Source organism: Delphinus delphis, chromosome 14, assembly GCF_949987515.2.
Source record: "Delphinus delphis chromosome 14, mDelDel1.2, whole genome shotgun sequence".
NCBI lineage: Eukaryota > Metazoa > Chordata > Mammalia > Artiodactyla > Delphinidae > Delphinus > Delphinus delphis.
This window is the reverse complement of record NC_082696.1, coordinates 26,827,335-26,843,088: the sequence shown is the minus strand read 5'-3', so window position 1 is coordinate 26,843,088 and position 15,754 is coordinate 26,827,335. Positions and strand designations below refer to the sequence as shown.

Genomic DNA, 15,754 nt, shown 5'->3' with positions numbered 1-15,754 from the left:
AGATGAAGCAAGTAGTCACAATATTAAGTCCCCTGCTGAAGTATACAGTTCAGAGGGGGCAAAACTGGCTCCAGAGTCCAAGCTATTAATCCTACACTGTGCTGCCTCCAAGAGAACATGACGACACAGCTCAGACGTGAGCGACCAACATTTGAGCAGCATTCAACTGCTCAATTCAACATTTACTTTAACATACAATCCCCAATTTAAAATTTCAGAGATGCTTCTAGGACACTGACACCTGACTAGCTCATTGTACCAGTCAGAATATTTGGTTTTCACCAGGGACTGCATTATCAAAGACCTGTCACACCACTGGAAATAGGAAGCATCCCTGCAGATGTAAGAAGGATCTCTCCATCAGCATCTGTAAAAGGAAATTAATTCTGCTCCACCTTTTGACGGACTGCAGTTCGAGAATGCTGAATTTCAGCACCAGCATATCCTGCCACCCTAACTATCCTAAGCTATGAACTGACCCATATTCTTGCTATGGCTTCATACAGGGATGCCTGCATTCTTTCAATCAACATCCTAGAAGAATGAACACTAAGCCTCAGGGCCACAGGGGTGGAAACAGACAATGCTAAACGCTACAGATTTGTCCAGGATGAACTATTAATCATAGCCCAAGACGGTTTTATTATTTATTTTTTCTACTTTAACTTTCACACTAAAACATCACAGTAAAGCGTTAAAATAAAATATGCTAGAGGGGGCTTCCCCGGTGGCGCAGTGGTTGAGAGTCCGCCTGCCGATGAAGGGGACGCAGGTTTGTACCTCGGTCCGAGAGGATCCCACATGCCGCGGAGCGGCTGGGCCCGTGAGCCATGGCCCCTGAGCCTGCGCGTCCGGAGCATGTGCTCTGCAACGGGAGGGGCCACAACAGTGAGAGGCCCACGTTCCGCAAAAAAAGAAAAGAAAAGAAAAGAAAAATATGCTAGAGGAAAACTGATAGCCACATATTCAGCCAAGAAATGTCCTATTACCTAGAGTCATTAATCTTGGGGGAAAAAAAAAATCAATCTACGACACTAGAAATGACTAGGTAGACCGCTACTGCAATGGTTATGAGAGTACGTCAGAAGAAAGGAATTCAAGAAACACTAAAAGCCCTGAATTAAAATTTGCTTATTTTATTGATGTACAGTTGATTTACAATGCTGTGTTAATTTCTGGTATATAGCAAATTGATTCCGTTTTATATATATATATATATATATATATATATATATATATATATATATATATATATATATACACACATTCTTTTTCATATTCTTTTCCATTATGGTTTATCACAGGATAAAACGCTTTGCTTCTTAACAAATGACCTGCAATAGTATGGCCTCATTCTTTACCCTTGTCCTCTCGAAGTAATAAGGCATAGACCAGTGATTGTATTAACTTGCTCACGAGGGACCTACAGTTGTAATGATCCACAAGAAATGACCAAGAAATCCTCAGATGTGGCCTGGAACATTCAATTTATTTTCCTCTTACATATATAATGTAATGCCTCACCAAAAAATCATGCTGCTGGCCACATGGCTGAGTCATCCTTTGACACTCGGGATTTAGTTAAATCCAATGTTGGTGGGCAACAGCCCTTTTAAACTTTACCTTCTTCCTTCTTCAAAATCATATCAAATGAGGGGACTTCCCTGGCAGTCCAGTGGTTAAGAGTCTGTGCTTCCACTGCAGCGGGCACGGGTCTAATCACTGGTCAGGGAACTAAGATACCACATGCCGTGCGGTGCGGCCAAAAAAAAAAAAAAAAAATCAAATGAAAACAGAAGTTCCTTCTTCTTTTTTCTATTATTGAGTTTTAATCAGAATAATACAAGCTATATGCCTTTCTACTTACTTTCTCTCTCTATTCAAGACAGTAAATTATGATGTAGAAGCTAACATATTCACAGCAAAGTGGCAGAAAATGTTAGATGTTAAGAGTGAGAGGTAGAGTGGATGAGACACGGGGTGAATACCAGCTGTGATGTGATTTGACTAAAACGATTGTCCAGCAGCAATAAGGGCTCATCTGATGCTGAGAGAACAGGAAGGCGGAACAGACCTGAGCACTTTCACATAGCAGTCGGTAGCCCTAAAGAAGAAGAGGCCATTCAAGGATACTCAGCCGGCAAAGAAGGCCCAGGCATCATTGCAAGTGCATCGTTGAAATGGTTACCCATGAGCCCCAGGCTTGAAAAGAAGGCAAGTGAGCTGGAAGGGTACTAATAACTGTAAGGACACAGAGGGCTCGGGAGCCTAGGGGTCATGCAGGTGGTGACGGGTTTGGAAGGTGTGAGGCTGTGTGTCAGGTAGAAGGATGAGCTCACATATCTGGAAAAACCACATTGTCTAGCATCGGGTAGGCACAAAATCAGTGTTTGCTGAATCTGAAGTTCGTGGGTGCCTAGGGGAATTTCTGAGTTCATGATATTGTAGGTGGAGCGGTAACAAGTCCCAGCATAGACTTACACTGCTGGCTGGTTAGCTAAACGGAGTGAACTGAAGGCCATGGAACAAAGTAGATGTCCATGTCATTGCAACTTGTGGCAGTGGAGTGAAGATGGCTTTGAAGTCACCTGAATTGTGAGATAATGTAAAGTTGATTGATGACTGGAAGCATTGACTCAAGTGGCCAGTTTGGAATTGCATTCATAATTCATGCTGGGGTTAATATAACTGTATTCTAGACTACTAGATGGGTAAAGGGAAGCTATAGGGTAATGCACAACACCAAGCAAGAATTAGGAGAAAAGTTTACTGTAGTGTCACAGAAGAATCAGCAGTAACAAAATTGTTAAAAAAAAAAAAAAAAAAAAAAGAGATACTGAAGCAAGTCAGGGTAAAAACCCAGAGCGCGGAGGTTTTGAATCCAAACGTCTCAGTTGCTACTTTGCATCTTCATATGTTGCTGACCGAAAGGTCTGCACCAGGAACCATCTACCCACAAAGAATCTGTTTTTCTGGGTCTTGCGGGGGCGGGGGGAAGGATGATGCAGACATGATTTATTTTTATAATAATAAAAGAGAGGCATAAAAGGATATTTCTGAGGACGGCTTAATGAGATGCACCAAAATGGGTCGGGGACCAGCAGGCACATGACTAGGAACACACCGGACTGCTAAGTTAACAGAGGCTCTGGTCTCTGAGATGTTTCCTGCTCCACAAAGGAGCAGGCACGAGCCGTAGACACTACTTGTCAAAAAGCTCAGGGAGGGTTTAAGTCAATGATGATTTGTTTCTTATGTCATTTCCCCCCGGCTTGCAACTTAGGCTTACAGTCATGATAGTGAATTTCAATTGTTCCAAAGTAAGGTAAATGCTTTTAACACTTCAAACGTGGCAATAATGAGTATATACTGCAAACTAAAATGAATTATTTTATGATGAGCTTTTGGCAGGTCAAGGAAAGATGATGGTAGAAGGTGCTTCTGGAATGGTTTTACACTGGAATTTGGTCCAAGTTAGCCACTGCAATAGCTGCAGACTCAGTCACAACTCTTAGTTGTACTAGCAGAAAAGTAACAGGTCATTCTGCATGAAGGCTAGTGGACAAATGTCTTTAATACGAAGTCACTGTCTTATCACCAGGCAGGGTGATAATTGATCTGTTATCTCTGTTTGCCAGATTCAAAGCCAAGTCCTGGACCTCGGAATGTTCCGAGGCCTGAACAGACAGTCTCTCCCAGCTGTGCTCCCTCATTTTCTCTGGCTGGTGGTGCCAGTGTGTCAATCTCTAATCAGTCATGTGACAAATAGTTAGGGATCTTCAACTATGTACTAGGCCTTGTACAGGTGCTAGGGATACAGTATAAATGAAACAGTTACACTCACTGCCTGCTCAGAGCTTAGTCTAGTTGCGGAGACAGACATTAAACAACTACTTGGCAAACAATCTACAATTTGGTTGGAGCGAGAAAGGACAAGTCCCAGATCCTGCGAGAGCCTAGCACACAGGACCTCGCCTGATCTCTTAAGGAAATGACATTTAAACTGAAGGACAGAAACTTCCCTGGTGGCACAGTGGTTAAGACTCCGAGCTCCCAATGCAGGGGGCCTGGGTTCGATCCCTGGTCAGGGAACTAGATCTGACATGCATGCCACAACTAAGAGTTCTCATGCCACAACTAAGGAGCCCTCAAGTCACAACTAGGGAGCACACCTGTCACAACTAAGCCCTGGCACAACCAAATAAATATTTTTTAAAAATTAAAAAAATAGGGCTTCCCTGGTGGCGCAGTTGTTGAGAGTCTGCCTGCCAATGCAGGGGACACGGGTTCATGCCCCGGTCTGGGAAGATCCCACATGCTGCGGAGCAGCTGGGCCTGTGAGCCGTGGCCGCTGAGCCTACGCGTCCGGAGCCTGTGCTCCACAACGGGAGAGGCCACAACAGTGAGAGGCCCGCATACCGCAAAAAAAAATAAATAAATAAAATAAAAAAATAAACTGAAGGACAAGCAGGAGTCAACCAGGTATCGCGAAGTGGAGGGGGGAGGAGAAGCAGAAGCCACAACAGGTAGAGAAGAGGGCTCTGCCTCAACGCACAAAGACCCACCAGCAAGTGCATTTAGTAACAGCAGCCGTAACATCCAACTAGTGCTTTCACCAAACGTTCGCCACACTTACTGCCGACTGACTAGTGAACGAAACAAGACTACCACAGAGAAATAAAAGTATTAAAATAAAAGCAACCTAGAACAAGTCTTGCTACTGAAAATACGCATATAGGAAAAGAAAAACGACACACATAAAGCTGACAGCCCCACATGTGAGTTTCTACAACCTAAGTCACTGGTAAAAACCTGCCCACAAGTCTAGGACATTTCCATCAAGCAATTCACACACACACACACACACACACACACACACACATTGGAAGGAAAAATAAATAAAACTGCCAGTTATAAGGAAAAATTTTCCTTTTGATTGGTTTCCATGACGGCAGAGGATCATTGCTATTGTTGCCTTGAACGAGGCAGACCGGGAGCTTTCCACTGATCCTGATGAAGAAGGGGTACACACCCTCTTAATTGTATTTGAAATAATAAATGATCTGACATAATGGCAATTTACTTCCTTCACTTAACATGACAAAATTACAGGGTATCGCGATGAGTAATCTACCTAACATGTGGTATATCTGATCCACGTGAATAAACACAGGACAGTGATCCAGTCACATATGCCTATTGTGGGAGAGGGACTAAAAAGGCCTCAGAGAGGCAGGCCTCCTGGAAACTTTTCACAAGCAAGTTAAAAGGTAGGAGATTAGACTAGAGAAAATCTCTTTCTGATAGAGACTGATGAGGGTGCCAGAAAAGACAAGCATGATGGTCTTTTCGCTAGGCCATTCCCCCAAGAGAACATGTTGGTAGAAGTTACCAGAAAATGTGGGACATATGACTACAAATTACCATTTCTGTAACTCTCATTTAATGAGCCCCATTTATTTCCCAGAGAGTGTGCTAAGTATTGTACTTATGTCATCTCTAATCCTCACCACCACCTACGACTATCATTTTCTTTAACACCTTTATTAGAGTATAATTGCTTTACAATGGTGTGTTAGTTTCTGCTTTATGACAAAGTGAATCAGCTATACATATACATATATCCCCATCTCCCCTCCCTCTTGCGTCTCCCTCCCGCACTCCCTATCCCACCTGTCTAGGTGGTCACAAAGCACCGAGCTGATCTCCCTGTGCTATGCGGCTGCTTCCCACTAGCTATCTATTTCACATTTGGTAGTATACATAAGTGTGACTATCATTTTAATAATTTCACTTTACAGCTGAGTAACTGAGGGTTGGAAATAACGAGGTTAAATAAAAGTAACTTACCTATTTTCACACTTGATCAAAACTGTGAAAATAATTTGCCTTGGTCTATACTCCTAAGCTCCATTCTCATTTCACATCCCACATTGGACCTAGGATGGTAAATTCTTTGGAATCTGGGCAAAATCTGTTAGAATTCTCTCTCTAACAAATCAATGCTGGGCATATAGTCTTAAAAATAGGACTTGCACCTTATAGTCAGCAAAGATGTTCAGTGGTGCTCTGGGAATTATTTCAAACACAAGGTCTTACATCCACTTGTGATACACTTTGGGCCTTTGTATCTGCATCTGAAGTATAAGGGGGTATGACTTGCCTTTTGAAGCTGGCAAATCTAGAACATAAACCTAACACACAGAGGGTCTGACATAAACGGGGCTCTTTCTAAAAGCTTATAAAATCTGAGAATTAAGATGGACTCTCTCAAAATTACCTCTGCTGCTGTGAAGGTATTAGTTTCTGCTAAAAATCTGGTCAAGGTGCCTGCAAGTAACCTGGAAAATTTTTGGTAGCAAAGGATTAAAGTTGCTCCTTGAAACATGCTGATGTTAGTGGAAATGGATACTCAAGTCAACCTTCCAATAAATAAGGTCTAAGATTTATCAGCTGGGAGATCCCCACCAAATATGTGTTTACGCTTCCTATGGTTGGAGCAGTCAGCTAAATTTTAGCCCCACTGATAACAGCTCTTGAAACAGGCACCCAATTTTTAAGCCTATTAGTTTTATAGAGCAAAACAAATTCCATTATATGTAGTACCTCACTGTACCAAAAAAACGTGGTTAGGTACAGGTTAAGTTGTGTTCCACTAGTACGCAGTGATCCATATGTTAATTTCTACTTCTAGAACACAGAATACCTGAAAGACAGCTACTTACTCACAGATATTTATGAGAATCCAGTGTGTGCAAGCCATACATTGGATGTTGTGATCCTTGTTCCTGAGATCCTCTGTTCTTTTTTAGAAAATATAAATGCTTCGAATAAAACATTGTATTTAGGGTCTTTTAAGAAATACAAGTTATACCAATCAGTCTAAGATTTTCTCCTCATAATAGAGATCTTTGATATTATTGTTCTTCTAACCTATACTTTTGCCTCACTTGCTGCAAAATTCTATGGTTAAAACCTTTTGCCTAGTCTTGAAATGGCACAAATAAGGACACTGGGAACTGGACAAGGATCCAAGTCCTACGGAACAAAAGAGGAAAAGAAACGAGGAAGTGTGAGAATGACTCTTGAGTGGCATCCACACTTCGTAACACTCCTCCTTGAAAAGAAAAAGACTCAGGACTTAACAAAGAGGACATTACAAAGAGGGGCTAGATCACCACCTACCCAACAGGAATATAAACGGTAAATGGTACATTGTATTTCATTTGGAAACTTTAACTGGCAGAAATTCTACCTTTACAGTGGGTAAGTCAAAAGAAGAGGAGTCACTGCAGGCTCCATCAATACACATTTTAACCCAATGCGGGGGGCGGGGGGGAGGGAGAACATAGTCTGTCAGAACGACTGTGTCCTGATTTCAAGGAGAAATGTTTATTTCTTTACATTCTAACCTGCAATTAGCTAACAAAAGGGGCAGAAGGCATTAACCTAGTTATTAACAAAGTAGTCAACTGATTCCACCTTGTAAACATATACTTTCATTTTGTTCAAAGAAAATGATGAATACTATGATGGAAAACAACAGAACAGCAGAATCCCTAGTACACGATTAGACAAATGCAGTGTGGTACAGAATAATACAACTGACACATCAGACACATCCAAACATAGCACTGTCTCTTTCAAAGTAGTTACCTTGGAAGGACAATTCTAATACCATCAACACTTCTTAAAATTCCTATGTTAGTAAGACCTTTAAGAACCAGAGAAAATTATTTCTGAATGTTAAATTCACCTCCATTCAATAGCTTTCCCTGCACTCTACAAAGTACTTATGAAGAGGAGTAGTCCTGGCCCTTAAGCAGCTTACAGTCTAGAAAAGGGCATGGACGTATGCAGAGATAATTTCATTACCCTGTCAACCCTTCCTCTGATTTCAGTTTATATTCTTGCATTATTTGTACATACCTATCTTCTCCTACTAGACAGTTAAACACTTCTGAGAGCAGAAACCATGTCAATTATCTTTGCATCACTTCCACAATGCCCAGCAGAGTAATCTGCACAGAGCACTTAACAAATATTGGTTTAGGGAGAAAATGTCATATTACTTAATAATCACACTGTACTCAGCAAAACTCATCATAAGGCAGGTTTGCCTTGACACCTATTCAATGGCATTTAGTCACTGCAATACCTAAACAATCTCTCCTAAGCAAGTTACACAGTCAGCATTACACTGAGGCTTGGGTTCCGAGGTATAAGAGCAATAGCATACGCCCAGCTCACTCTCAATTACTAAGTGTTATACGTCAATAATAACCAGGCATGTAAAACATTCATATTGCTACTGATCACATGGGAGAGAAATCTCTCCTTTAATAGTTGATCTAGTCTACCAGCTAACCAAACTACTGTCTGACCCCATCAGGCAATTTTGAAGCCACCGTTGGGAGTCCAGATGGTAAATGACATTTTCCTTCCCACTGAGTTCATTATGATGGTTTTCTAACAGTAGAGTACCTGGAAAGATGCTACTGTCATTAACCCAGGGTAATCCCGGATAGCAGCATTTAGCTTACTCAATTTAGATAGCAAGCTTCTCTATTCCTGGTAATGATAGAACAAAGATACTAAGCATGAAAACCAGGTTTGAGACACGGTTAGGTGATTAGACCATGGAGTGAGCAGGAAAAAACCCCAAATTTTTGATTGCTTATCTCAATAGTCAGACATAAAAGATAACCTGTATGTCATCCAGCTATGATGCTTTGGAAATAATTTAGAAAATAGGAGTTCATTAAAAGTTGCAAAAGATGGTATAGGCAACTAGTGACTGGTAAGAATAACAGAGCAGGCAATGACATCTAAGTGGAAAAGGGAAAATGAAATTGTCTGAAAATCCAGGTTAATGTGCTACCTTGCAGAGAACAGGCTGTCTGCTAGACGATGCCCTTCTTAATAACCTCATTCATTTCAGGACCGACCATATCTGGCAGCAGGAAGCAGTCAAGGATGGACAAAGCAAAGAGGACACAAATTCCGAAAGTCACAGCTCTATGGACTAGAACTGTGTTGTCCAATAAAGTAGCCACTAGCCACATGTGGCTATACTTAAATTTAACTGAAAGTAATTAAAATTTTAAAAATCAGTTTGCCAGGTATAACAGCCATATTGCAAGTGCTCCTAGCCACGTGGGGCTAGTGGTTATCATACTGGACAAGTGCAGACGCAGAATATTTCCATCACTGTCCTGATGTACAAAGCTAGACTTGAAAGTGAGCATTCCTATTGCTCCTATAGACCTGATGAGAAATTCAGAATCAAAGCCAATAGTCTTCACCATCAAGAATATTAGAGGGGCTTCCCTGGTGACACAGTGGTTGAGAGTCCGCCTGCCGATGTGGGGGACACAGGTTCTTGCCCCGGTCCGGGAAGATCCCACGTGCCGCGTCTGGGCCCCGTGAGCCATGGCCGCTGAGCCTGAGTGTCCGGAGCCTGTGCTCCGCAAAGGGAGAGGCCACAACAGTGAGAGGCCCGCGTACCACAAAAAAAAAAAAAAAAAAAAAAGAATATTAGAGATACCCAAGGTGCTTTATCTGCTTATTTTATTGAATGTGTCCATAAATTAGAGACATTTGGGGATATACAGAAAGTCTGGATATCCTTATCAGCACAGGGCTTTTTTCCCCTACTCTTCCGCCTCCGCCCCCCTGCCCTTGGTGTGGGGAAAGGTAGAAAAAGCAAAATGGTAGGGGATCATAAAACTCCTTGATTTAAGTCTTTTATCCAAGAAGTTGCATAAACTGTCAAAACCAAACAGATTTTTAGAAGCACCGACTCCCCCCAGCCCTCTTTCCTTAAAAAAAAAAAAAAAAAAAAAAGCTAGAGGCAACTGAAAAGAACCTTTCAGAGATAGAAGAGGAATTCAAGAGAATTACTAAGGACAAAATGGATGGCTATCCTAAATTACTGTTCCAGGACACCCAAGGAAAAAGTGCCTCAAATCAAGAACAATATTTCCAAAACTACACAGTGGCCAGTATTCAACAAATCCACATTAATTTTAAAAGTTACCAAGTCCTAGGAGGCCAAATGATTTGCTACTAACAATTTAAAGTATTGAGTTCTCATCAAGAGAACACCCTGGTTCAACATCTAATTCATAGGCAAATAAAAGAATCGCCTAAGTCACCTTCCAGTTAGAGCATCAACAGATGCCTGAGGTGGGTTGGTCCTCAGACAGAAGCAATGTCTGACAGTAAAATAAAATCAACTACAGTAATAAGACTCTACTTATTAGAACTTCCCTGTATACAGTCTTTTAAAAATGAAGTAAAAATATACTTTTGGATTTAAACTAGAGAGTTTCAATTATATTTAATAAAAGCAAACAGATACACTACAGAACCAGGAGAGAGAGAGAGACAGTCATCTTCAGACACTGCATTCTATGTAAACACTCATTCTATCATTGCTCAAATATTTGCTTGCTACTTTGCCATGCTACTGCTCTGTGCCACACTGAGGAAAATGGGATCTCTCAGTGATAGAACAATTTGAATGTGAGCTAAAATGTAATCAGCACGTTGGCAGCAACAAAACTGATAACCTATCAGCTTAAGAACAGCTCATATGTATTTTGGGAAGGGGGTTGCAAGAATCCGGATACTGGAAAACTTAAAATGTAAGCCTTAAAGCCCTTCTTCAAAAATGCATGACGTTGCTGATCATTGCAGCCCTGGCAGGGTGGCCATGAGACAGCGCTAAAGATGATGCAGTACATGGGGACCAGAGAAGCCGGCGAGCTGCTGCTGGATTTCACCCTCATGAAAGGACAGCACATGAAACGGTCCTCTCCTTCCTGTAGCCAGCCCATCTCCACCTCTATACAGATGTAGCAGAGTTGCCATCAGAAGTTATAAAACCTCACGGTCCCCTCCCTGCTCCCCAGCTTTTCCCCCCACAGTCGTGCTCAGTGTTTGTTTTCCTCCTCTCTCAGCACTTCAAAATAGAAAAGGGGGTAATATCTTGACCCACTGCCCATGGAAAGGCTGCACTCTTAGGTCACTCTATCCAACTCATCCCTCTTGAGGAACTCACCTCATTAAACAGAAATCACCTGATGCACCTACGGAAGGTGAGGAGAGGTTCATTTAAACCTTGATACCTCATATTCCCTCCTCCTGATGAGGACAGCCATTGGCAACTGTTTAAGTGAAGATTAAAGCTCTCTAGGCCAAGAAAGCAGCCTGGGTCAAAAAGGCAGCTGATCTGAAAGCTACCAAATCTGCAAAATCTGTTCCCCGTTTCATGCACACACAGCCCTACAGAGTGTATAAATACCACCAGCAAACGGTGCTAGGAGATCACCAGCACTCCACGCAGTGTGTACCCCGAGCATAGTTGAGAAAATGTGTTACAGAGAGCGTGGGAAACGGGGGCTGTCTCCGGCTCTGACCAAAGGGTAGGGCTAATGCATACCTTTTGGTCTTCTGGAATTCCCATTCTTTTGCTGTTCATCTTCCTCATTAATGGTGAATAAACCAAGGGGGACTGGCCTTGCATGGGTCTTCTTCAGTCTCTCTTGTCGGAAAGCTGTAGCTGATCCAGGCATACTGCTGCTACTTGTTTTTTAATTATTAGTACATCAAAACTATATGCTTATATAATTGCAGCTCCCAGGAAGCTGCTAGTTTCTAAGCTGCCGGTTCATTTGAGCACTTGTAATAGATCCCCTATGGGTAAACAGTGTGCAAACAGCTGACAGATACTACCAGCCTCTTGGCAACTGAGGCCCCACAGTTCCCCCTCACCTAGCAGCACCCCGCCTCCTCTGCAAGCCCCCTCCCACTTACCCCTCACAGGCACATGTGCTGGCTCAAGCTCGCTCACACACACACACACACACACACTCTGTCTCTGTCTCTCTCCTTCCAGAAAGGCACGCAGGTCGGATGCTTCCCCCCACTGCCTAACCTGCTCAATCAGATCCCAGCTTCTCCCTCCTGCTGCGGCACCTTTTCCCAATCTTCTTTTCCTGCTACGGCGCAGTAAAATATTCAGCACACACAGCACAGAAGGGAAAATAGGAGATGCTGCCGTTAACAGTTGCCCTGACAACCCTGACTTATCCTAATCAAGGAGGGCTGGGAGCGGCTCCATCTCCCCGGTGGAGCCGCCAGCCTGCCGGGATGCTGGTCCTGGGAACTTGCCAGCAGAGGGTTACAGCGTGAGGCGAGCAGCCCAGCCGCTGGGCAGCTCCCTCTTCCAGTCGGCGGCCGGAGTAGCAGGAGGGGTGGAAAATGCAGTTTTGCTTGCACAGGCAGCAGTGGACCCCAGCTGGGAGAAAGGGGCTCAAGGCAAGACGGCGTTTTCTTCTTTTGGGGGGCCAGGTTTTCCATCGTGATAATGATTGCGAGCCCCTGGATAAATGAAGGCATGGCTGGTACCCCACAGCTCGCTTCACACTCAGTAACACATCCCAGTTTCCCTGACATTCTTACAACCCCAGAGTCTGTATAAACGCAGGCTTGGTGGCAACTGTCCTGAGGACCAGTGCGGCCCTGTACCCAAGACCCTCCAGGGAAGAGAACTGTGCCTGTTCTCACAGAGACCACAATCTGGAATACCCCTTCTGCAAGTCTAGCCGAAAGGACAGAAATGAGACACTACGATCCTCCAATGGGAAAAAAGCTGCCTTGATTATATCCAGCAAACTGCCCCCAGTGCCCACTGCTCTGGGCGAGTCCCTAACAGCAATGCTGAGCAAGTCTCAACACTTGACCCAATTTTAGTTCTTTTCTGGACTGATTTCTCCAAAGCACACCATCAAGTGATTATTGTTTTCTCCTGAAATAAGCTTTCTCACTTTATAAGACTCTCCATTTCTAGGCTGCCTAAAATTTATACTGTGTGCAAAAAACCCTAAATATACAATAAATGACACTAAAAAGTCAACCTCCAAATTAAGAAAATAATCTTTGTTCTTTTTGTTTCTGCCTTTTAATCAAATTCAAGTCAGCTTAGAAAGTCCAAAGCAATCCTCTTGCTCCCAGCCCACTCTTATTTTTTTCTCAATCCTTAAACTTATCCAAGAGGGGACGCAGGGACTTTGAGGCGAGGTAAATATCCTCTCTAAATCCTTTGCATGGAAGAGCAACTTCAGACAATTCACTATCCTCTCGGTACCTCAGTTTTCTCTGTAAAATTGCGGTGATGACATTTCTCTCATAGGATTAGGGGCAAGGATTGAATGATGGTGGCGCTATCGCAGTGAGAAGTGCTTAATAAATACCAGCTGCTTTAATTACATCTTAGAATACATTGTTGTAACTAGTTCATTTTTGCTTCATAATTATTTAAGGTGTTTCCAGTTCAACTGTCAACTCCATCAAGGGACACTTCTGCTTTTTATCTACTTATACTGCCCAGTCTCGGACTGGAAAGGTACTAAACGGTTAGCAAATCCCTGCTGGAAAAAAATAGATAAATCTTCAGAAATCTTTCCCTGCAAAGGCTGGGAGATTTAATTAAGTCAACATGTTTAGATTTGTGGCTTAGAGAAACACAGGAAATTTCATATATGGAGTTTATTTAAAATCATGTTAACCTGTGATGTAGGCATTTGGAATAAAAGACTGGGAAACGAGCTGAATGGGTCTGAGAAGGCATCTGAATCAGCATCATTTTACACACAAAGAGGCTGAGGCCCACGAAGTGAAGTTTCTTGCCCAAGTCAAATGTTAGTTGGCAGTAAGTCTACGATGAAAATTTAGATTCTCTTCTTCCTACTCCAGTTCTTCTCCTTCTGACAAATACTTGGCCTACAAGGTTTAGAATCCTAGACCCCTCTTCAACTTCTACAGAGATGGCAAGATGTGGAGAGGAAAGGAAAGGGAGGATCCATGCCTTGAAATAAACAGTGGATACAAACTGGTTAATGTATTTCCATAACCTTCTGTAACTGGTAAACTTTTTTCTGAATTAAATAATTTTTTATTTCCTATTTATTTTTCTTTAATCAGATGATCAATAAACACAGGCCAATTATCACACATAAACATATTTATGAAATACTTTCAAATCTACTTTAGTTTCTTTTATTTCTAGAGAATCAGGCTAGCACTTACAAAAGCAACATACACACAAAGTATAGTTGAAACTACCTTTTGGTAGAGAAAATGAAAATCAGTGTCTTGGGCAAATAACAGATTTCATTCAGAAATATTCCTCATCCAAGTAAAGCTAACAGCTTCTGATCATCTCCATTGAGTTTAATAAAAGTATTACTGAAAGAAATCAAGAAAAAGGACCTTTTTCTCCACTTTCCAAATAAAAAAATGAAAATGATAATATTTATACATTGTCCTAGGATGACAACAAAAATCCTTCCCAAGAGAGGTTTCTGAAAAGCAAAGTGGGCGCTCAAATTCAAATGACCTCTGCAGAAGATGTCCATTCCATTACTTTCAAGGATGGCCTCAGTCGTTTTATGGAGAAATGCAACAGCAAAGCAAACACTACTTAGCGTTTAAGTTGTCCAGACAAGATTACAAATTTCGGGAAGGAGTGCTCCTTGAGGTCTGTGGCTGCACTCAAGGCACCCAGCAGAATGAAGGTCCCGGGGAAGAGAGATCACAGGACAGCCCAGCTCTACCACCCAGTCCAGGCAATCAATGGTTTTCCGCTTCTGTTAACTTCAGTGGAATACCCCTCAGTGACACAGACCGAATTTTTCATGCTCTAGCCTGAGGGTCTCCTGGAGAATTTTGATTTGTCTCAAAATCTGAAAACCACCAAAATGGCTGTTTTGCTTTGTTTTTAAAAGAATACGAGTTATACTTAAAATCACTTATTGGGGGAAACGAAAGGCTACCAAAGGAGGTCAGAGGTTGCCACCATCATGTAACCCATAAGGCAAGGAAGCCTCAAGAACAGGAATATAATAGCCCATCATCTGGGAACATGTTCAACTTTATGTCTGACGCTGTGCTAGGTGCGTTAGATATGTTATCTTTGTTAGTTACAATAACCCCAAGAGAGAGGAGTCACCACCTGACAGATCAGGAAACTGAGGCTTGAGAGGTTCAAGTTAACACAGCTAGTTAAATCACCGGGTCAGGATTAAACCTAGGCCCATCTGCTCTAACGCCAAGATGCTTTCATCCTGCTGCCCTGTCAATCCTGACTCCAGCACCAACTAACTGCATCTCAGTCACAGCTGGGACTAGTCACAGGGAAGCAAACAGCTCAAGATCAAATAATCATAATAAAAGATTCTTTTCCTACCCATGAAGTACACATTTCTTACCTCATTTAAGACATATGAAAACATTTGAGATTAGTTTCTTAAATGCTCAAACCCAGCCTTTAACAGATACAGGGGTTAAGTTATATAATTCCAGGACTGCTGTGGCTTGATCCCTGTAGGGGCAGAGCTTGGGGCTATAGTCTTCTCCTTTTTACACTCTGACCCCAAATAAAAGCAAATGTGGAAAGGGGGATAGTGAGACCTTAAATTTAAATATCCCCAGAAGTAAAACGAATACCACTGTGAATTTCTTCACTGTTCCTCAGCACGAATAAGTGTTTTCAGTGTGGCACAATTGCCGTTGCATGCTACCTGCAGATATAGGAGCTTAATTCAGTTCTCATGGGAACTGGGGCAGGTAGACTTCCGAGAGTCAAGCAGGTTTTGCGACTGTTTTGTTTAAATTGTTAAAATAGCAAGTGATATAGTAACGGAGACCTTGTATAAACGAGAGAAATGAGACACTGCCTGGTGTAAAA

General features: G+C 42.3%; 1 protein-coding gene across 6 annotated transcripts in view; it reads right to left on the bottom strand.

Moving 5' to 3' along the window:
- Window positions 1-15,754, bottom strand: part of MAP7 (microtubule associated protein 7) — a 165,329-nt gene that overhangs the window by 131,077 nt on the left and 18,498 nt on the right. For 2 of the 6 annotated variants that reach the window (XM_060029912.1, XM_060029916.1), the window contains exon 1: window positions 11,447-11,716. The exons of 1 other annotated variant lie outside the window; for it this stretch is intronic. In XM_060029912.1, coding sequence (XP_059885895.1) covers window positions 11,447-11,579 — 133 coding nt within the window. In that variant the 5' untranslated portion in view covers window positions 11,580-11,716. Of the gene's footprint in view, window positions 1-11,446; window positions 11,717-11,941; window positions 11,983-15,754 lie in introns of those variants that run through there. 3 more of the 6 variants (XM_060029914.1, XM_060029918.1, XM_060029913.1) reach the window with 2 other exon arrangements.